The sequence below is a fragment of the Salvelinus sp. IW2-2015 genome, linkage group LG1 (genome assembly GCF_002910315.2).
Source record: "Salvelinus sp. IW2-2015 linkage group LG1, ASM291031v2, whole genome shotgun sequence".
Classification (NCBI taxonomy): Eukaryota; Metazoa; Chordata; class Actinopteri; order Salmoniformes; family Salmonidae; genus Salvelinus; species Salvelinus sp. IW2-2015.
Window position 1 is genome coordinate 42,386,420 of NC_036838.1, and position 19,712 is coordinate 42,406,131.

At 40.1% G+C, this 19,712-nt stretch overlaps 1 protein-coding gene and 1 pseudogene across 1 annotated transcript; both read right to left on the reverse strand.

Moving 5' to 3' along the window:
* On the reverse strand, window positions 1-2,875 carry LOC111976464 (specifically androgen-regulated gene protein-like; annotated as a pseudogene).
* An 11,332-nt stretch (window positions 2,876-14,207) lies between these two features.
* Window positions 14,208-19,291, reverse strand: LOC111967867 (ubiquitin thioesterase OTU1). Its single transcript, XM_023993288.2, has 3 exons — window positions 19,226-19,291; window positions 15,122-15,344; window positions 14,208-15,000 (listed from the first exon to the last, which is right to left on the reverse strand). The coding sequence occupies exons 2-3, from the start codon at window positions 15,327-15,329 to the stop codon at window positions 14,297-14,299; spliced, it is 912 nt and encodes a 303-aa protein (XP_023849056.1). The 5' UTR covers window positions 15,330-15,344; window positions 19,226-19,291; the 3' UTR covers window positions 14,208-14,296.
* Window positions 19,292-19,712: the final 421 nt, after the last annotated feature.

Consider the following 19,712-nt stretch of genomic DNA (forward strand, 5'->3'; position numbering starts at 1 on the left):
TGTTATAGAGTATTTTCTGTAGATCAATGAGAAAAAAATCACAATAAATCCCTTTAAATCCCACTTTGTAAAGCAACTACATGTAAGGGGGTGAATAATTATGATAGACACTTCTCTGATCTGCTTTAAAAGAGTGTTCAGTGACTGATTCTGCGACAACAAAATCATAGAAAAACAATGTAAAAATATAATGTTGTTAAACAACTGACATGAAAATTAAATTGCGGTAACAGTAAATTAGTGCTTTTTGAGGTCGGTTCGGTTTATATATAGCTGCTGCCTATGCTGTCTGACTTAATCACTATTTTAGTAGTTCTTCAAAGTAAATAAGGCATACTTAGATCAAATATTTTTAGGTAGATATAACTCCTGAAGCAACTACTCTCTATCCCTTCTGATCGAGCATTCTTCTGTCTCTTCTCTTGCCCTCTGTGTCTGCCACACACTAACGCAACGTAACAGGCGTAAAACAAACACACAGACGGACAAGTAGGCGCAATGGATTATCATCATTGTAGTTAATTACCATGTTTTCTATGTAGAATATTGGCCGTAACTATGTAGAATATTGGCCTGTTGGAAACTACAACTCTCCACAGTTCAGTTCAGGCTTCACACAGTTCAGGCTTGATCTGCTTTATCGCTAGAGAAACTGTGCAATGTTTATATTGAGCTTACAGAAGAAGAAAAAAACTGAACAAAATGGAATTCAAATTATTGAAACTAAATGACAGTTAATTGCCCGGCACTACTGAGTAAATTAAACTGCAGTACTCTCTTAAAGAGAGAAATGGAAGAAAGAGGCCAGTCTTTCCTGAAAAGCCAGCATGTTCAATGCTCAAAATATTTACAGAAATCGGTTCAATCGCCACTTTTGTCTGCTTCCCTCCCTAAGGTGGTGGAAGTGTGTTTCATTTGATACCCTCTGTATATCTGTTTATCCACTGGGCAGATATTTTGGCTGCCTTCTCTCCGGGCCTAGTCTTTCAGCAGCCCCAGCTTCCTAAGTGCCTCTCGTCTGTCTTCTCCCATGCTGGGCATCATCACCACACTGAAGCCTGGGCAGTGCAGGGTCTTGTGGGGGAACACTGGCTGAGCAGCGGGGGTTGTTTCCACCTGTTCTGAGGCTTTGTTGGGAGCAGATGGGGTGCAACGTCCACCCTCCCTCTGGCTGCCCAGGGTGGCGGAGCGGGGATCGGAATGTATCCCATGGTCGGCCATGTAGCTCCCAAGCCCCACCCCTGAGCGCTCCAGGGTGGCAGCTTTGACCCCACTGGGTTTGGACGGGTGTGAGAGGGGGGCGGTGGGCTGCTCCTCACTAGAGCGATGGAGGAAGCTGCTGCTGCTTTTTACTGGCCTGCTGTTAGATTCTCTGGGTCCCTGGGAGGTAGTTGAGGGCTGGCTTCTTGTTGGGTTACCATGAGGTGGAGCTTTGACTCCCACACGGGCTGAAGTTAGTTCCAAGGAGGAGTGAGATTTGGAGGTGCACAGGGGCGTAACAGGCTCAGGTTGGGACTCATTATTGTCTCTCAGGAGCCCCAGCTTTTGTAAGGCATCATTTCTCACCTTCTGTGGGTCCGACAAACGCCTGTCCCTGGGCAATGAGCCCAAGGAAGGGGCACTGGAGTCTGTAGTGGGGTTAGCAGTATCCCTTTGGGTATTCACAGCAATGTGGGAAGGGATTTTGTTTTTTTTGGGGAACACGTCTGGAGGACTGGCCTTGTGCTTGCTGGGCTCCCGGGGGAGTATCCCTTGGGCTGGGGTGACTGAGCGGCCTCTGGGTGTGCTTCCATGATGCGGGTGAATGGGTATGTCTGATGCAGAGGGCTGCCTGTTCCAGTCTCTGGTCTCAGCTGTGGGACTTTGAGGGGTTCTCTTCATGGAGGCACTCTTCCTCAGATGCACTAGGGCTTCATAGGACAGAGGGCCTCTTGGTGAAGGAGGTGGTCTCTGACCAGGGTAGTCTTTGGGCTTTGACGGAGGGGGAATCACAACAACATTGACCTCAGGGGGTAAACAAGGGTGGTTGCCCTGACATGGCATGTTGTCCAAGGCAGTGACCTGGGGCTTTGAGAGAGAGTTCTCCTTATCTTGGGGTATGCCTGGCCTAGCCTTTGGCAGGATGCAGGAGGTGCTGTTGGCCAGGATGAACGGAGTAGGAACCAGGTAACCGTTCTGCTCTCTGGGATATTTTGATACATCTGAAAGAGAAACAGAATTCTCATTAGATGCTTTCGATATTCAAGAGGATCTAATTCCCTCCTGGGCAGGTCACTCACTGTTGAGTTTGTTTTGGCCCATGGAGGCAGAGAGGTGGGCCATCTTGGTGGCCACATTGCCAGGGGTGGGCAGGCGGTCAGGCTCATCATTGGATAGTCCACTGTCCTCCTCAGTCTCTAGGGACTCTATGGTCTCTTCCAAGAACATGAGACATGCCCTCTCCTCAGCAGACAGGTGCTCAAAGCTATCGTCACTCTGCAAGACACACAAGACCAATTTAAAAACACTTAAAACCCCACAACACGCTTACGGTATTGTCAATTCAGTTCATTCTGAGCTGTTTAGTTCTATGTGAGACGCAGTCATTTGTCATAAAATGTATTTAGCAAAACTTATTTTGCAGGTTCAGGAATATACCTTGAGAAATGTGAGGATAACAAATGTACTTACAAATCCAGAGTTCATGCTGACAACACTGTCACAGCTGCCTGCACTGTCCATGCCATTCATTGTCTCTATGGCGACACCACCCGGCCATGTGTCACTCTTTGGCATTGTAAGGATGAAGGAGTCCAAGGTAGTAATAGAAGTTGGTAGTAGAAAACCTTTCTCTCTCTCTGTTAAAAATAAATACAAAACAACTTCATTAATTACACTTGGGTACTTTGATAATTCCACACATTCCTATTTCACATGTTCTTATCTAATTATCCACAAATAAAACTTAGCTAATCAATTATTATAATCCGTTTCACATAATCTATTGTCTCCCTATCAAACTCTCTCTCACACACACACCTTTCTAAACCTTTTTATATCACAGTCAGGGTATCGTGGCTAAGTCTATTTCTGTGAGATATTTTAGCTAACTACTCTTCCTGGTCACATGTGACTCAGATTACAGCACACACTACTCTAATCTCCTTCAGAAGGATCAATTTCAGCAAGAATGAAAGGCAATACAAATGATATCTCTCCTTAACTCTACATCCTACTTAACCATATACCTGTTGGGATAGATAAAGTAGCCTTGCTTGTTTGTTAAATTATGCCTTTGAAAATGTAGAATGATGTAGGTAATTGTTGAACAATGTCTTTCACACCATTTTCCATATTATGTGTGAATACACAACAAACAAACAGATGTGAGATATGAACCTCTAATTAAATAGTCTGAGAGTCTGATATCATAATAAAGTACTCCCTGATTGAGGGGTGTTTTAGAAGAAATGGAGTGGTTTCAACACCTGAGTGGGTCAGTAGAGAGACAATAGCAGTTCTGTTCTGTTCACTGCTCAGGATTTGTCATGTTACTCCATACCAGGCAATTTCCCTGTGGAAGTTAAGTCCTCTATCCACATGCATTTATGTAARATCTCTATCCAAATCTCTATCTGCTCTTGAAATGTGATTTTGAATGTAACAATGTTCGTGATAATGTTTATTGTCTTTTAATCTGTGCCAATCGGGACTGATCTAATGCAAATAGCAGGGCAGTGGCACCTCAAGCAGACAATGTAGAGCACACAGCCTCATCTATTCTGATTCACAACAAAAGAGTGTGACAAAAATGAATAATACAGTCGATACTGGATAGAAAAGTAATAAAATGTCTTATCTGTGGTTATTAGTCTCCTACTGTATAACACATTCCAATGTTCCCTACAGATGTTTCACTAGATATGAGATATGCAAAAGATATGAAATGAATAACCTCCATTGTGTTTTGTGTTATATATTTCAGAGGTTTAACCAAGACACACAAAAGACTTGAACCCTTATGCCCCTATCATGCCAATGTGTATGATCAGCCTGCCCTATGGGTGAAAGAAGGGAAAATAKATGCAGGTTATCACCACACAGTATTATCAGTTGTTGTACAGTATTTACAGAGATTAGCTATGTCCCGCAGGTGCTGTGACAACATGCTAATTTCCTCAGAATGACAGATCTCAGATCATCTAGTTAATCATTACTTCAACTCACCACTTCTGACATAGAAGTACATATACTTATTAGCGAGAACAGCGTTCCTGTCAACTGCTCAAAGGGCTTACTGAATACATATTGAATACAACCCATTTGTGTCTGTGATGGTGAGTCACCTGACACACAATGGAAAAACAAATGTGTCATTCTCCATCAATTCAGGACTATATTGTAAACATTGTTGCATGATTTGCTCAAACATACACATGCACTGGGGGCAATAACATAAGGGGATTAACACTTTGTTGTCATAAAGCAGGTTAAAAGTTGCGAGCAGATATTCAACACCATGGTCAATGTCTTTTTCTGATCTTGACACTCCCATTGGACTCAGTATGTTTGTACAGAGGCAATTGTATAACTAGTGAGTAAATGTATGCCGTGCTGGTCTTGTGTCTTATTCAAGAAGGTCAATTGATCTGTATTATCAATAGTTGCCATACAATCTAGGCAATATACAGTAGCCATGCAGATAGTTTACAGCTAAATCTATGTAGGCTATACATTTGTTTTAATTTCAAGAACCATTCAGAATCATTATTTTATCATATAAAAATATACAAGTAGCTATTCTSTATTGTATTATAATTAAGCTTACCAGTAATTTGTTGCAATTTTACAGGATTTGTGCTAATAACCCCACATTCCATCAATTGCGCAGGGCTTGTCCGTCCACCTGTTGCCTGCCTGTACCGTCTGCGCTTCTGTTCAGCACCTTGCTACTACAGGTGATAATAAACCATGTGCTACACATTCTTAACCAATCATAGTACAGTACACCTAAGCTGTTGAGGCTTCATTCAAGCTACACATCTATGTAGTAGTAGGTTAACTATATGTTTTAGTGGTGTTAACCTTGATCCTTGAATCGGTAAGCAATTTTGTTATAGTATCTACAAAAAATGCCTACCACTAGTGTTTTATATTCTCAGAATACCTGTGTAGGAATGGCCCTGAATGTAGCGGTGTGTCACTGTTGTCATGCACAGGTTCCCAATCATATTGTTGGAGATTGAAGGTTCCTTAAAATAACATGTCTAATCCAGTTGGCAATGATTACATTGATTTAATCATGTTTGTAGGATTGGGATTCATTATAACAGCCTTTGGTCAGTGAATAATTATGGACTGTTTAGGCTATACAGCAAACTATCAACCAAGATAAAATATTACCCATGACAAAATATTAAAGTGAATCTACAAAGTAAATTGTGCAAGATAAAAAAATATATACAGTATATATATACTGCAATAGCATTGCCATGTCATAGCCTTTTTGCTGACATCCTAAAATACTTCCAATTAAATATTCACTGGCTCATCAACGTGAGTTTGAAATCAATCCCATCTGCATTGTACAGGGTTTATCATAAGGAAAACAAATCTAAGCAGCATTACTGTATTCAGTTAGGGGGGAATTTTGTCCTGAGTTAAGTGTGCGGAAATGGAACATAATTCCCTTTTTTCCACTTGTCTCTCTATGCATATTCTGACCTTGAACTTAAGCATGAAAAAAGCATGCTATTTACACGCTATTAGTTTGGGACGGAAATCGAATAAATGAAGGTGTGGCGGAGGTTTGTCTACAGGTAAGCTATATTCTGACCTTGACTTAATTCCATAATAATTCCACCACCTTTATGAACGAGGAAACCATGAATAAGGTATAGCAAACAAACCTGTTTCAAGTGGGAAAAGCATCTACCTTATTTWTCCCGATAGAAATAACATTATTCTCCATGCACTGTAATTTAGAACTTGATGAGAGATAAGAGCTACGTAAATGAGTAATCCGTTTTGGAAAAGGGAATTGTAAATATAAATTACACTTATTTTAGATCTATTTTACCTCTATTTTACAAATGTGAAACCAGTCATATGGCAGCAAACTGGAGCATATCAACATATCAATTTTCCCACTGTAAAGTTTATGAAATACTGTGCCATTATGCAGAATTTAAATTGTACAGCTTTTTAACTTGCAGGGATGGGCATTCAAATGTCTTAATTATAGGCTACCGCGGATTTCTGTTTCTATCATATTAAATGTTAACCACTATCCGTATCGACCATCCGTAGGCTTGATAAATCTTGTTAGGGATAGCCCCTTTTTYTTCAATTTTCGCCTAAAATGACATACACAAATCTAACTGCCTGTAGATCAGGCCCTGAAGCAAGCATATGCATATTCGTGGTACCATTTGAAAGGAAACACTTTGAAGTTTGTGGAAATGTGAATTGAATGTAGGAGAATATAACACAATAGATCTGGTAGAAGAAAATACAAAGAAAAAAACAACAGTTTTTTTGTATTTTTTTCTATCACCATCTTTGAAATGCACCAGAAAGGTCCCAAATCTATCCATCACTCTGGTTGTGAATTCCAATGGTGTCCACAAGAGGGCAGTAGTGTATGGGCAAGGTAAGTTTCAGACTGATAACTTGAAATATGAGCAAGCTACATGACATTTAGTGTGAAGTTACCAGGTGTCCTTCACGATTTGCCCAAATGTATATTTACATTACATTTTTCTGCAAGAATATGGTCAAATCTGTGTACTTGGACTTTGATTTAGCTTTTCCAGTATTAGTAGCCATATTATAAGTTCAACATTTGCAAAACACCCAGTTTTCATAACTTCATAACTCTCTAAAGTCTTGCAATTTTTGTCCAAAAGGAAAAGGCTTGCTGTCGCAYAAGGTTAGCAGCAAAATTGTGCGACAGATACGGGGTATACTTCCGCATACTCCCGTAAAGCCCAGCTCATTGGCTATCTAGTTAGCTTTGTTTGACCCCGATTGGTGCTTATTTGACAAAGTCAATCAAGTGAAGACCGCCCGTGTCATCGGCGCACCATGAAGGCGTCGCTCTCTGACCAAATTTGGTGTCCTATAGGATATACTACACTCCTAATGATAGAGTGAAGTCTGGTTATGTTCTAGGATCTCTGAGGAATAAATATGAACGTCATTTGACTGGTTGAAACAACGTTTAGGGTTAGATTTTCACAGATTCCTTTCTTTGCAAATTGAACGAGTGGAAATACAAAATCGATTGTGCATGCTATATATATGGACATTTTTAGGATATRAAAAAGGATTTTATCTAACAAAACGACACTTCATGTTATCTCTGGGACGATAAATCAGAGCAATATTTCAGAATGTAAGTACACATTTCACCTTCAGAGGTGAATTTATCAAACCTGTCGCGGTGAAAAGTGTTTTGTTGTTTTGAGCTCTCCTCAAACAATAGCATGGCATTTTTTCGCAGTAATAGCTACTGTAAATTGGACAGTGCAGTTATATTAACAAGAATTTAAGCTTTCAGCCGATATAAGACACTTATATGTACCGACATTTGTTGTTTCTCTCAAATCTGCGATCATGACACGACACTACATGATTTACAACTGTCCCATTGACAGGATGCCTATCCCTAACAAGCTGAAGCTTATAACCACACATGTTCAACTGCCAATTTACTGTTAGTTCCCTTCACTTGGTATAGCTTACATTATCATTCCATTTAATACATTTYTTTCCGTTTACCTTCATTTGCTTCCTCTGTAAACGCCATCAGGCCGTGTGGTTGTTGCTGAGGATCATTAGTAACAGTTGATCATAAAGAAAAAACATGTAGGCTACTTTAATCATCAGACCAAGCCGTAACAGTTTGAACCTGATGCACGGCGCAATACTTGCCYGTGTCATCACACAGTGCCATAGTTAGTGCAGGCAATAGACGAGGGTATAGCCTACTATTGTACACTATTCTCCCTATTATAATTATATGTACAGTTGAAGTCGGAAGTTAACCTACACTTAGGTTGGAGTTATTAAAACTAGTTTTTCAACCACTCCACAAATGTCTTGCTAACAAACTATAGTTTTGGCAAGTCGGTTAGGACATCTACTTTGTGCATGACACAAGTCCTTTTTCCAACAGTTGTTTACAGACAGATTATTTCACTTGTAATTCACTGTATCACAATTCCAGTGGGTCAGAARTTTACATACACTAAATTGACTGTGCCTTTATACAGCTTGAAAATTCCAGAAATTCCAGAAAATGATGTCATGGTTTTAGAAGCTTCTGATAGGCTAATTGACATAATTTGAGTCAATCGGAGGTGTACCTGTGGATGTATTTCAAGGCCTACCTTCAAACTCAGTGCCTCTGCTTGACATCATGGGAAAATCAAAAGAAATCAGCCCCAAAAATTCTAGACCTCCACAAGTCTGGTTCATCCTTGGGAGCAATTTTCAAACACCTGAAGGTACCACGTTCATCTGTACAAACAATAGTATGCAAGTATAAACACCATGGGACCACGCAGTAATCATACCGCTCAGGAAGAAGACACGTTCTGTCTCCTAGAGATGAACGTACTTTGGTGCGGAAAGTGCAAATCAATCCCAGAACAACAGCAAGACCTTGTGAAGATGCTGGAGGAAACGGGTACAAAAGTATCCAAATCCACAGTAAAACTAGTCCTATATCGACATAACCTGAAAGGCCGCTCAGCAAGGAAGAAGCCACTGCTCCAGGTCGACCGATTAATTAGGGCCGATATCAAGTTTTCATAACAATCGGTAATCGGTATTTTTGGAAGCCGATTAGATTGCACTCCGCGAGGAGACTGCGTGGCAGGCTGACCACCTGTTACGCAAGTGCAGCAAGGAGCCAAGGTAAGTTGCTAGCTAGCATTAAACTTATCTTATAAAAAACAATCAATCTTAACATAATCACTAGTTAACTACACATGGTTGATGATATTACTAGTTTAACTAGCTTGTCCTGCGTGGCAAATAATCAATGCGGTGCCTGTTAATTTATCATCGAATCACAGCCTACTTCGCTTAACGGGTGGTGATTTAACAAGCGCATTTGCGAAAAAAGCACTGTTGTTACACCAATGTACCTAACCATAAACGTCAATGCCTTTCTTAAAATCAATACACAGAAGTATATATTTTTTTTAACCTGCATATTTAGTTAAAAGAAATTCATGTTAGCAGTCAATATTAACTAGGGAAATTGTCACCTCTCTTGCGTTSTGTGCAAGCAGAGTCAGGGTATATGCAGCAGTTTGGGCCGCCTGGCTCATTGCGAACTGTGTGAAGACCATTTCTTCCTAACAAAGACGTAATTAATTTGCCAGAATTTTACATAATTATGACATAACATTGAAGGTTGTGCAATGTAACAGCAATATTTAGACTTATGGATGCCACCGGTTCGATAAAATATGGAAATGTTCCGTATGTCACTGAAATAATAAACGTTTTGTTTTCTAAATGATAGTTTCCAGATTTGACCATATTAATGACCTAAGGCTTGTATTTCTGTGTGTTTATTATAATTAATTATATGATTTGATAGAGCAGTCTGACAACAATGTCAAGGTATTGGAGTGGCCATCACAAAGCCTTGACCTCAATCTCATAGAAAATTTGTGGGCAGAACTGAAAAAGTGTGTGYGAGCAAGGAGGCCTACAAACCTGACTCAGTTACACCAGCTCTGTCAGGAGGAATAGGCCAAAATTCACCCAACTTATTGTGGGAAACTTGTGGAAGGCTACCAGAAACATTTGACCCAAGTTAAACAATTTAAAGGCAATGCTACCAAATACTAATTGAGTGTACGTAAACTTCTGACCCACTGGGAATGTGATGAAAAGAAACAAAAGCTGAAATAAATAATTCTCTCTACTATTATTCTGACTTTTCACATTCTTAAAATAAAGTGGTGATCCTAACTGACCTAAGGCAGGGAATGTTTACTAGGAATAAATGTCAAGAATTGTGAAACTGAGTTTAAATGTATTTGGCTAAGGTGTAGTAAACTTCCGACTTCAACTGTAACACTAACCTTCCAACATTACCATTGGTTGAAAGAACTGAATGTGGCAATTTTCAGAATGTGTGTAAAGGCTCTCCAAACCATGTTTTTTAATGATTCATAAATACTTTCCTAAACCTAATAATGTACAAGAGCAGAGTATTTTTTAATCTACCAATTGGTGCTGAAAACGGAGAAGAATATGGCTTTCTTTCATTGATCCCTAATATTCTGAAGCCGTTCTCTCGATATATTCTAGTCAGTCTGTCAACAAATATTCAAACTAAAAACCGTCTTTAAAGGGATGGCTTAAGATAAATGTACTGGAAAACCCTATTGAATGAAAACTCCACGAGAAAATCTGTTGGCCAGCAAGTGGAGGATTTTCAGGGTTGAATGAAATTTAATTCTGAGCGTGAAAATACTTAGAAGTGCATAGGATAGGCGTACATTTCCTATGTCTGAATCGGCCTTACTGATGGTGTCTAAGGTTACTAGAGCTCCACATTTTCATGCCCTCATCAAGAGAGATGCTTCACAACATAGAACTAAAGTGTAATCCAACAGAGAGACCCTTGTACCACTGTTTAGAACAGAGTAGCCTACATTTCAGTAGGGTAACAGTGAATGGCAGCCATACTATTGCTAAGAGATCTTTCATTAAAAAAGGAGGACCAAGGCACTCTTCATAATAATTATATTAATTAAATGCCTTTATTAGTATGGCATGTTCAATAGAAACAAAGTTTTTAAAATCTATTTTAAAACTTTGTTTTCTATTGAACATGCCATACTAATGAAGGCATTTTAATTAATTATATGAAGAGTGCCTTGGTCCTCTTTCTTTTTGAATGACCAATTTACCCCTTTTACCAAAGAGCACCTTCTATCTACCAAAATGTACTATTGTGTACCTTAGTAGCGCTTCCCTTCCTCCTCTTTCTACTAGAGATCTTTCATTGGTTGACAATAGTATCAATATGTAGGGCTTAAAGCACATTAGAATCTAAAACCGAATACAAAAACACATTCACTCAAATAATATCCTAAATGATTTATTTTATTGTGACACAACATTGGAAAAATCAAGTAAACCCAGTTTCTCTGTAGTGCTTTGAGTGCAACATTCATTGAACGTTTCCTTGAACATCCATGTAATGGGTTGTGGGAGAAGTCTTATTTGAGTCAAATCAACACCCACTAGAACCTTGCCCCAGACCTCTTACACACAAGTCTTTGAAAAGTCCAAGCAAGAACAGGGAAACATATTCCACACAAAGCCGGCCCTGACCCAGATTATTTCATTGTAARACAAGCATTCATAATGCTCATACATCCTGTCCATTTTCTATAAATAACAAGTCAAAGGAGTTTTCTGAATTGTATAGGGGACACTTTGGAGTCTGTTTACGACCAGCTGACAAAAGCTAAAATAAATATTTTGTTTTGAGAAATKATGTGCGAGAGCTTTTAGACTGCATTAATAGTTAGATGGGGGGAAAAAACAAATCCCCAGCCGTTCATCTCTGCCAACAACCCAAAATTATATGATTATTTATGCCAGTAACAACAGTATCAACCTCTTGAAGAAAACCGTCAGAATTCATGTATTTTTTTAATTTTTTTTAATTTTTTTTATATATATATATTTTTTTAATCCCATTTTCTCCCCAATTTTCGTGGTATCCAATCGCTAGTAATTACTATCTTGTCTCATCGCTACAACTCCCATACGGGCTCGGGAGAGACGAASGTCGAAAGCCATGYGTCCTCCGAARCACAACCCAACCAAGCCRCACTGCTTCTTAACACAGCGYGCCTCCAACCCKGAAGCCAGCCGCACCAATGTGTCGGAGGAAACACCGTGTACCTGGCCCCCTTGGTTAGCGCGCACTGCGCCCGGCCCGCCACAGGAGTCGCTGGAGCGCGATGAGACAAGGATATCCCTACCGGCCAAACCCTCCCTAACCCGGACGACGCTATGCCACGGACCTCCCGGTCGCGGCCGGCTGCGACAGCCTGGGCGCGAACCCAGAGACTCTGGTGGCGCAGCTAGCACTGCGATGCAGTGCCCTAGACCACTGCGCCACCCGGGAGGCCGAATTCATGTATTTTCATGTGTGAGAATTATAGGGTTCAACCATCTCAATGGCTCCGCTTCAAGAGCAAGGCATGAGATCATGGTGGCTGTCATCTGTGAAAGTMGAACAGTGGCAGTCTTCCTCTCATGCATTTAGATTGAACACACAGTTGCTAGGTTTCCATCCAATTGGAGACAGATTTTATTGCATATTCTAACATACGCATAAAGAAAATATGCGCTTTTTCCACCAAACTGACTTGTTGCGGATCAAAATCAGTGCATGATGACGTAGAGCACACAATGTATTATTTCACTAAAGTTTTCATGTTCCAAATAAAATCTAAAGTTCAATGTGTTTACATCACATTTTCAACTCCACTGATAGTTTTGACACAAACTGTTGAGTTAAATAGCAAGATGTGCCTACTCTAGTCTTGGCAAGTGCGCTCTAGCCAACAGCTTGCAGATATAGTGCGAATAGGCTAGTCTATATGATGAGATTATTACGGATAAGGGCGAAAATATTTGTTGGTCAAACTGCAGTCATGTCACCAGAATATTTATTGGAAAGGAGCATCAAGTTCAACATTGTGCACTTTTACCAGCCTGTGAAGTTCAGAACTCATTTCATCTGCAGCCTAATAAACTATATGGTTTCCAGTAGTAGTGGAAGAACCACACACACCATATAATTGCGTGACTCCAAGTTTAAGTCAATATGATGGTTATTATATCAATATTTGCGCATAAAGGTGTTTCCACCATTTCTCGCATAATTAATTTTAAAGACAAAAAGAACCCACCATGTCGAACGAACAAATAATCTGTCTGCATTTATAAAACTGTACCGAAGATTCCTGTTTCCATCACAGCTGKKTTTTTTTTTAATATGGTATGACTTATCTTGCATAAAAACTGGATGGAAACATGGTTATAGATCAACATTACAACTATGACATCATTTGGTGGTCCTCACATTAGTCTAACAAGACCTCCAGGGTGTGAGTGAGAGGCTAATGGGAAATGAAAAAGAAAAACACTATCATGAAGAGAATGTTGAAAAGCAAAGCACATGGTGTGCAGTACCYGAACTACAAATATATAATGATTCATCACATAGACTGAATGATATAGATTGTAAGTCTGTCTAATCATTTTAAGATTAAAATGTAAATAAAATAAGCATGTAGCATTCTTATCGATTCTCTGTAATACAAAATACCATAATTCAAATTACAACATAAAATAGACACAAATAAATATAATAAAAAACCAATCCCACTGTGGGTAATGCCATGGCCTTTTGATGCTAGAGTGCCATGGCATGATAATAATTGCATGAAATGTTAATGTTCCACATCAAGATGAATGCAGAGCTATATTTCAATCCAAACACCTGACAACCCACAATGCAGAAAATATCAAAATAAATTCAGTAATAGCTTACACAATAGCTTATACAGTTGTCAGAGCACCATTGTTGGATAATTTAGGGTTGTATTGACCTATAAAGAATCTAGCTAAACTCTGCTATTACAAATATTAAATGCATTGCCAATATAAAATAACAGCTTCTCTACCAAGTGACTGACTGGGTTTATATTTKATATTTTGCAACAGTTATCACTGTTTTTCCAAGTACTAGTGAGGCACAAACAAAATCATTTTTTCATTGATGTGTGAAATCAAACATGTATCTTGTCACAATGGCCCTGGAAAAAGATTCCTGTTGTAGTACTATCGATCCATGCCGGTTGTGCCACAAGTCAGAACTGAAAAAGCAAGGCATTTCCAGGCATCTACAATTTTGGTATTAAGAAAGTTTTCTGCTCCATTAGTGTCCACAAACGCTACATTACTGAGCAACAAGACTTCAACAAACAATCACCCACTGTGTTTTGAGTTTAGTGTGAAGACTCAAAACTGAGTTTAAAAATKTACCTAAAACAATTGTAGAGGATATTTTGTATGAGATCAGAACCTTACAGTAGATTAGCCTGTGAGCTAACAGCTGTAGTAGTAATACTGAACGGGTAAGGGTCTGCAGAATCTCGCTGGACCAAGTGAGGTAGAGGATCGTACAGACACAGATGTGACGGCATGGGGGTGGTGGTTGTGAGGTAAGGGGGGGGTGTGAGAGGAGGAGGAGTGCTCTGACTTACACCTCTCCAAAGTTGGTGTGGCCCGTCTCCTTGGCATGTTCCCGGGCCTCCTTCTGTCCTACCAGGCCTGTCTGACACACCATGCAGCGCAAGGCAAAGCGGTTGATGTCCGTAAACTGCCGCTTCCTTCGCGCCTCGTCCGCTAGCTCCAGGGCCTGGGCCAGGATGATGTCATCTGTGGTGGAGAAGATGGTCTGGGGCGGAGTGTCGGAACCAGGCGTTTCTTTCTGCAGTGGGTCGTAGTGGATGCCGTCGTAGATGAGCAGCACACGTTTGTGGTAGCCAGCGTCCTCACCAAATCTATCCACACGCACTGTCTGCGTGTCAACTACACAGATCTCACACTGGTAGAATTTGGACAGGATGGACACCTCTATAGCTCCGCCCCAGGTGTCGTCACGTCGGATCCAGGTGCAGTACTCCTCGTTGGTCTTTCCCAAAACTGCCTCAGAGTAAGCCGTTGGGTCACTCGACACGATCTGGGCGATGAGGCCTCGCATCTCGGGGGCACACGCTAGGTCGTATACCCCGCCCTCCACCACATAGGAGACACTGGTGAACAGGCAGGAGTTGTCTGCTGGAACGACCCTTCTGGCCAGCACAGGGGGAGACTCCAGGCGGGGTCCCTTGGTTACAGCTGAATTGGTTGTCTGGGTCTTCATCTTGTTCTTCTCTTCCTCCTCAACAATGAGAGTGTCTCCTGCAACACAGTCATTTTCTTAATCAAATACAGCCATGACACTGCATGGTGAAGTGTATCCAGCTGTGTAAAAGTCACAAGTGATTGATTCAAGTGAGAAGAGAGAGACAACATAGCCTACCTGATTTGATGGGGTAGTCCTTGAGGTGAGCATCTCCGTTTCGGAGGTCCAAGCTAGAGGGAGGGTAACCAACCATGATCTTCTGTACATCACAGGGGATACCAGTCAGCTCCTCTACCTTGCTCTTCAGCTCCTGCACACAGGACTGATGCGTCAGGCCCTGCATTATGTGGCTCCCATTTTTGGTTTTGCAACGCAGACGCAACATCCTGGGGTCCTTAACCTGTGGGAATAAAACACCATTCAACAAAGGAACATCACAGGCGTGTAGGCTACATACAACTGAAGAAGTGAATGCTAGTTTATTCAGGCCAAGGAACCTTGTAGCAAGACATTACTTTCATTTCTAATGGAAAAGTAATTTGTTTGAAGTCACAGCATGCTGATGACACTTCGATGGGGCTAAACTGCCGATCACAGCAGTGCAAGCAAAACAACTGACTGCAACTATTTATTTGTTCTGCAACTCCAAGATCTTTTTCACCTCCCGAGAGGCGCTGAATTGCAGTGCTAGGAGGTCACTACAGACCCGGGTTCGATCCCGGGCTGGATCACAACCGGGAGTCCCATAGGACAGCGCACAACTGGCCCAGCGTCGTCCGGTGTTGTGCCGGAAAGCTTCTCCCTGCCAGAACCCCCCCCCCCCCCCCACCCCCCGCGTGAACGTGCACACACGCAATTATTCATTGCTGCGACTTGCTTGCTAGTTGAGATTTCTGATCACGTTAGGCTGCGTTTCCCTTTATTTTTCATGGTGGTTTGATCGCAGGGGAGGCACTAGAAATGTCTGCAGTTTTCGGGTTTGGCTATTTGTTTCAAGTGTATTAGTCTAGAAATATTTTTTTTGCCAAAATTCGTCATCTCTCCCATGTCTTATTCGACTAGTAGTTGTTCTGAAATGTTTATTGCTTGCCTACATTTTACTCCCTCTGTTTAAAATAACACATACATTAATTATTAATTTGCCTATCCTGACGTGAAGTTTTTTTCTATAGAAAGTATTTGACTCTAGCCACAAAGTTAAGGAAATTAGAAGGAGGGGGGTCGGCAAGGCCATTTTCGTGTCTGTTGAAATCCCCCCCAATCTATTTTGGGACTGCAAGGCCTGGCACTTCAGAATAATTTTGATGACCTATCATGCCCTCTGATGTGTGCCACAGGAAGTATTTGACTCTAGTCACAAAAAKAAGTGGTTATTTCAGCAATAATAGTTTTCAGAGCCCTCTACTGTTCTCTATATCCATCCCTCCATCCCCATCCCATTGTGCTTTTCCACATTTTTTCTTTACACTTTTTCTGTTTTAGTAGTAGGTACAGTAGTAATAAAATTAAAGTGTACTCTAGGCAAAAAGAAAGTTCAAATATACAAGTCAACATAAGTGCATATCCATAATCACAGTAAACTGTTATAATAATAGAAAARAATATGTATAATATAATAAACAAAACTATGACTGAATGTGCCTCCATGAAGAATCCCCTCCCCAATAGGTCTCTTCGCCCTCAATAGGACAGCCCCAGCACCTCCATCGTCCCCATCAACCTCCCCCACCCCTCAACCACAAAACACAATAATGATCATTGAAAATAGATATATATCTCACTCACTACATAAACATATTCACAGGATACTCAACTTATCTCTTTTCCTACATCAGATATGCAGGTGACATTTCCACTTGGATGACAGCACATWATCAGCAAGACAGAGATGCTCTTCATCCGAGGGATGCCCATTCTCAGATGTCAGATAATCTGAGATGATCACGTCATTTACATTCCAGCCCTAACCTGAACGTTCTGCTTCTTCCTCCACACCATCCAGCGATGACCCCAAGATGCTAAGTCAGAGCCTTTGTCAGCTCCAGATTTGACTACTTSAACTCACATCCTGCTGGAATCCCTGCATTCTCAGATTCTCCTCTGTTATTAATCTCTATATTGTAATCAATAAAGTGTTTCAAAATGCTGTACTTTTATTAACATATATGTTCAGATCGCACCTGAGAAGGGGTGTAATATCTCCAGATGGGCGTGTGGTACCCTTCCTCACCCATGCCAACAAGATGTTACTTCTTGTGGGGTCTTTACTTATACTCTCATACTTACTTTCAAGGCAATGTACAATGAACCTACTGATAAAATACTGACTAAAAGGCAAAACAGAACTGTCAAATTATATTATAGCTGTGTTGTATACTTCAAATCTTAAATGTYAGAATCTTAAGTGTAACAATTTTTTTGGGGGAAACAACTGTTTTTCCCAATTTGCTGAATGTGTTCTGAAGGAGGAGTCGATTTGTCTTTTCAAATACGGACAAAGATGTTAACATCATGAGAGAAGAAATAGCAGTCACTCTCCTCAAATGCTGTTATGTTCAATTTCTAATTTAATAAAAAAACATGTTTCAAGGTTTCATCTTTCAAGGTTAACTTTGATCCAACTTCTGACTAGATGGCCACTAAAACACATGTATTTAAATAATTCTGTAACTATTCCCTTGTTCCCTGTTTGCTCAGAAAAATGCATGTAAAGATTTATAGACTACTTGACATTATGTTTTGCTAGATAACCTGAGCCAACTGTGCCACTTCTGTGGGGAGGTGGACAATAATGAGGAAGACACTAACTGGGTAATTGCTTATTACTACTTATACAAATTCATACTCCTAAAAATGTGCCTTTAGAATTGAAAAGTTCTAGAGGTAGTATCATCTGCTTTGTCTGATAATAAATGAAATAATTGTATTTCAAGAAAATGTTTATTTTATTTTATATATATTAACATTTTTCATCATAAATGTCAGATTGGTTGTGCCCACGATGGTTCCACCAGTCCTGTATGAAAACCATCTCATCATTGGAGGATTATGTCTGCGCTGCCTGTCAGGACTAGGTTAGGCTTGAGTTCCAGGCGACGGTATCACCTGGAAAACGTTCCATAAAAGTGGACTAAATKTTCAGTCGAGCGGTTGCAGCTTTCCAATATTTGTTTGTTATTTGTCTTTTTATGTTTTATTTTATTTTTTATTTTATCGTATTATGCAAAGATCTAAATTTGTATTTCTTATTTAATGTTTGTTAACAAACTTAACTTTGTGATGTTATTGTGTATTATCATTATTTTCTTAAACATTACAAAATGTTTCTAAAATAAATGTTTGTTTATTTATACTCTAATTTTGCTTTGTGGCACACACTACTAGTCAACATGAGTTACCAAAATGATTCTGAAGTTTACAGGCCTCGTTTACAGTCCCAAGATTTCCTTAATTTTGTGGCTAGAGTCAAATACTTTCTATAGAATTAACTTAATGTCAGGATAGGCAACCGAAATTAATAATTAATGTATGTGTGTTATATTAAACAGAGTCAAATGTAGGCAAGCAATAAACATTTCAGAACAACTACTAGTCGAATAAGACATTGTAGAGATGACGAATTTTGGAAAGGAGATTTATTTATAGACTAATAGACTTGAAACAAATAGCCAAACCGAAAACTGCAGATATTACTAGTGCCCCACGATCAAACCGACATAAAATATATAATGAAACGCAGCCTAACCTGATCAGAAATCTCAACTAGCAAGCAAGTCGCAGCAATGAASAATTGMGTGYGTGCACGTTCACGCGAGGGAGGGGGAGCATTTCGGCACAACACCTGTTTAGGGCAGGGTTTGGCCGGGGGAGAGGACTTTACAAGTAGGCCGTAATTGTAAATGATAATTTGTTCTTAAATGACTTGCCTAGTTAAATAATGTTTAAAAACAAATTACATAGCATTTCTGTGCTAGCGTTACCTACGCTAGCATGTTGTCACTTTCCTCTTCTGCTATCTACAATACGAGACGAACTGGTTTCAGTGAAACTGTCTAGCAAAACACAAGCAAATGAGCAATGTGATTGATTAACGTTAATTGATGTTGAGTGTTAGCTAGTTTGACAACTAGGCTASCTAGCCAAGTGTTCTGCTAGCAAAGGGCTAACGTTAGCTGGCTAAACTGTTATGGTACTTTACTCTAACGAGATTGCAGCCTCACTTTACATAACTACGTCATTTACCTCTTTAATTAATAATTGAACCATTATTTATTTGCTTACCTGATGAAAATTGTACCCCTGCCTCGGACAATAAATATCAACCGACAGTCTCTGATGTAGAACGTCACAAATGTGAGTGTGTTATTATTCGTAACGTCGTTGCCACACACATGACGTATACACAAGCTTTGTTTCCTTTTRGCTAGAAGAGGGGATAGATCCACTCAATTGATGGATCCAGTCTCTTTTCAAATTAAATGTTAACTTTTGTGACATATTAAAGCCTCATATAGTTTACATCCTAATAATGCAATTGAAGTGAAATTACATGAGCTAACTTTATATTTTAGCAGACACTTATGCAAAGCAATTTATAGGAGCGATTAGGGTTAAGTGCCTTGCTCAAGGCAGATTTTTCACCTAATCAGTTCAGGGATAAGAAACAGCGAGCTTTCGGTTACTGGCTCAAAGCTCTTATCTGCTAGGCTACCTGCCGCTTGTGTGCATAGTGCTTAATAGTTCTCGAGCGGTACAGAGAGTAGGCAAA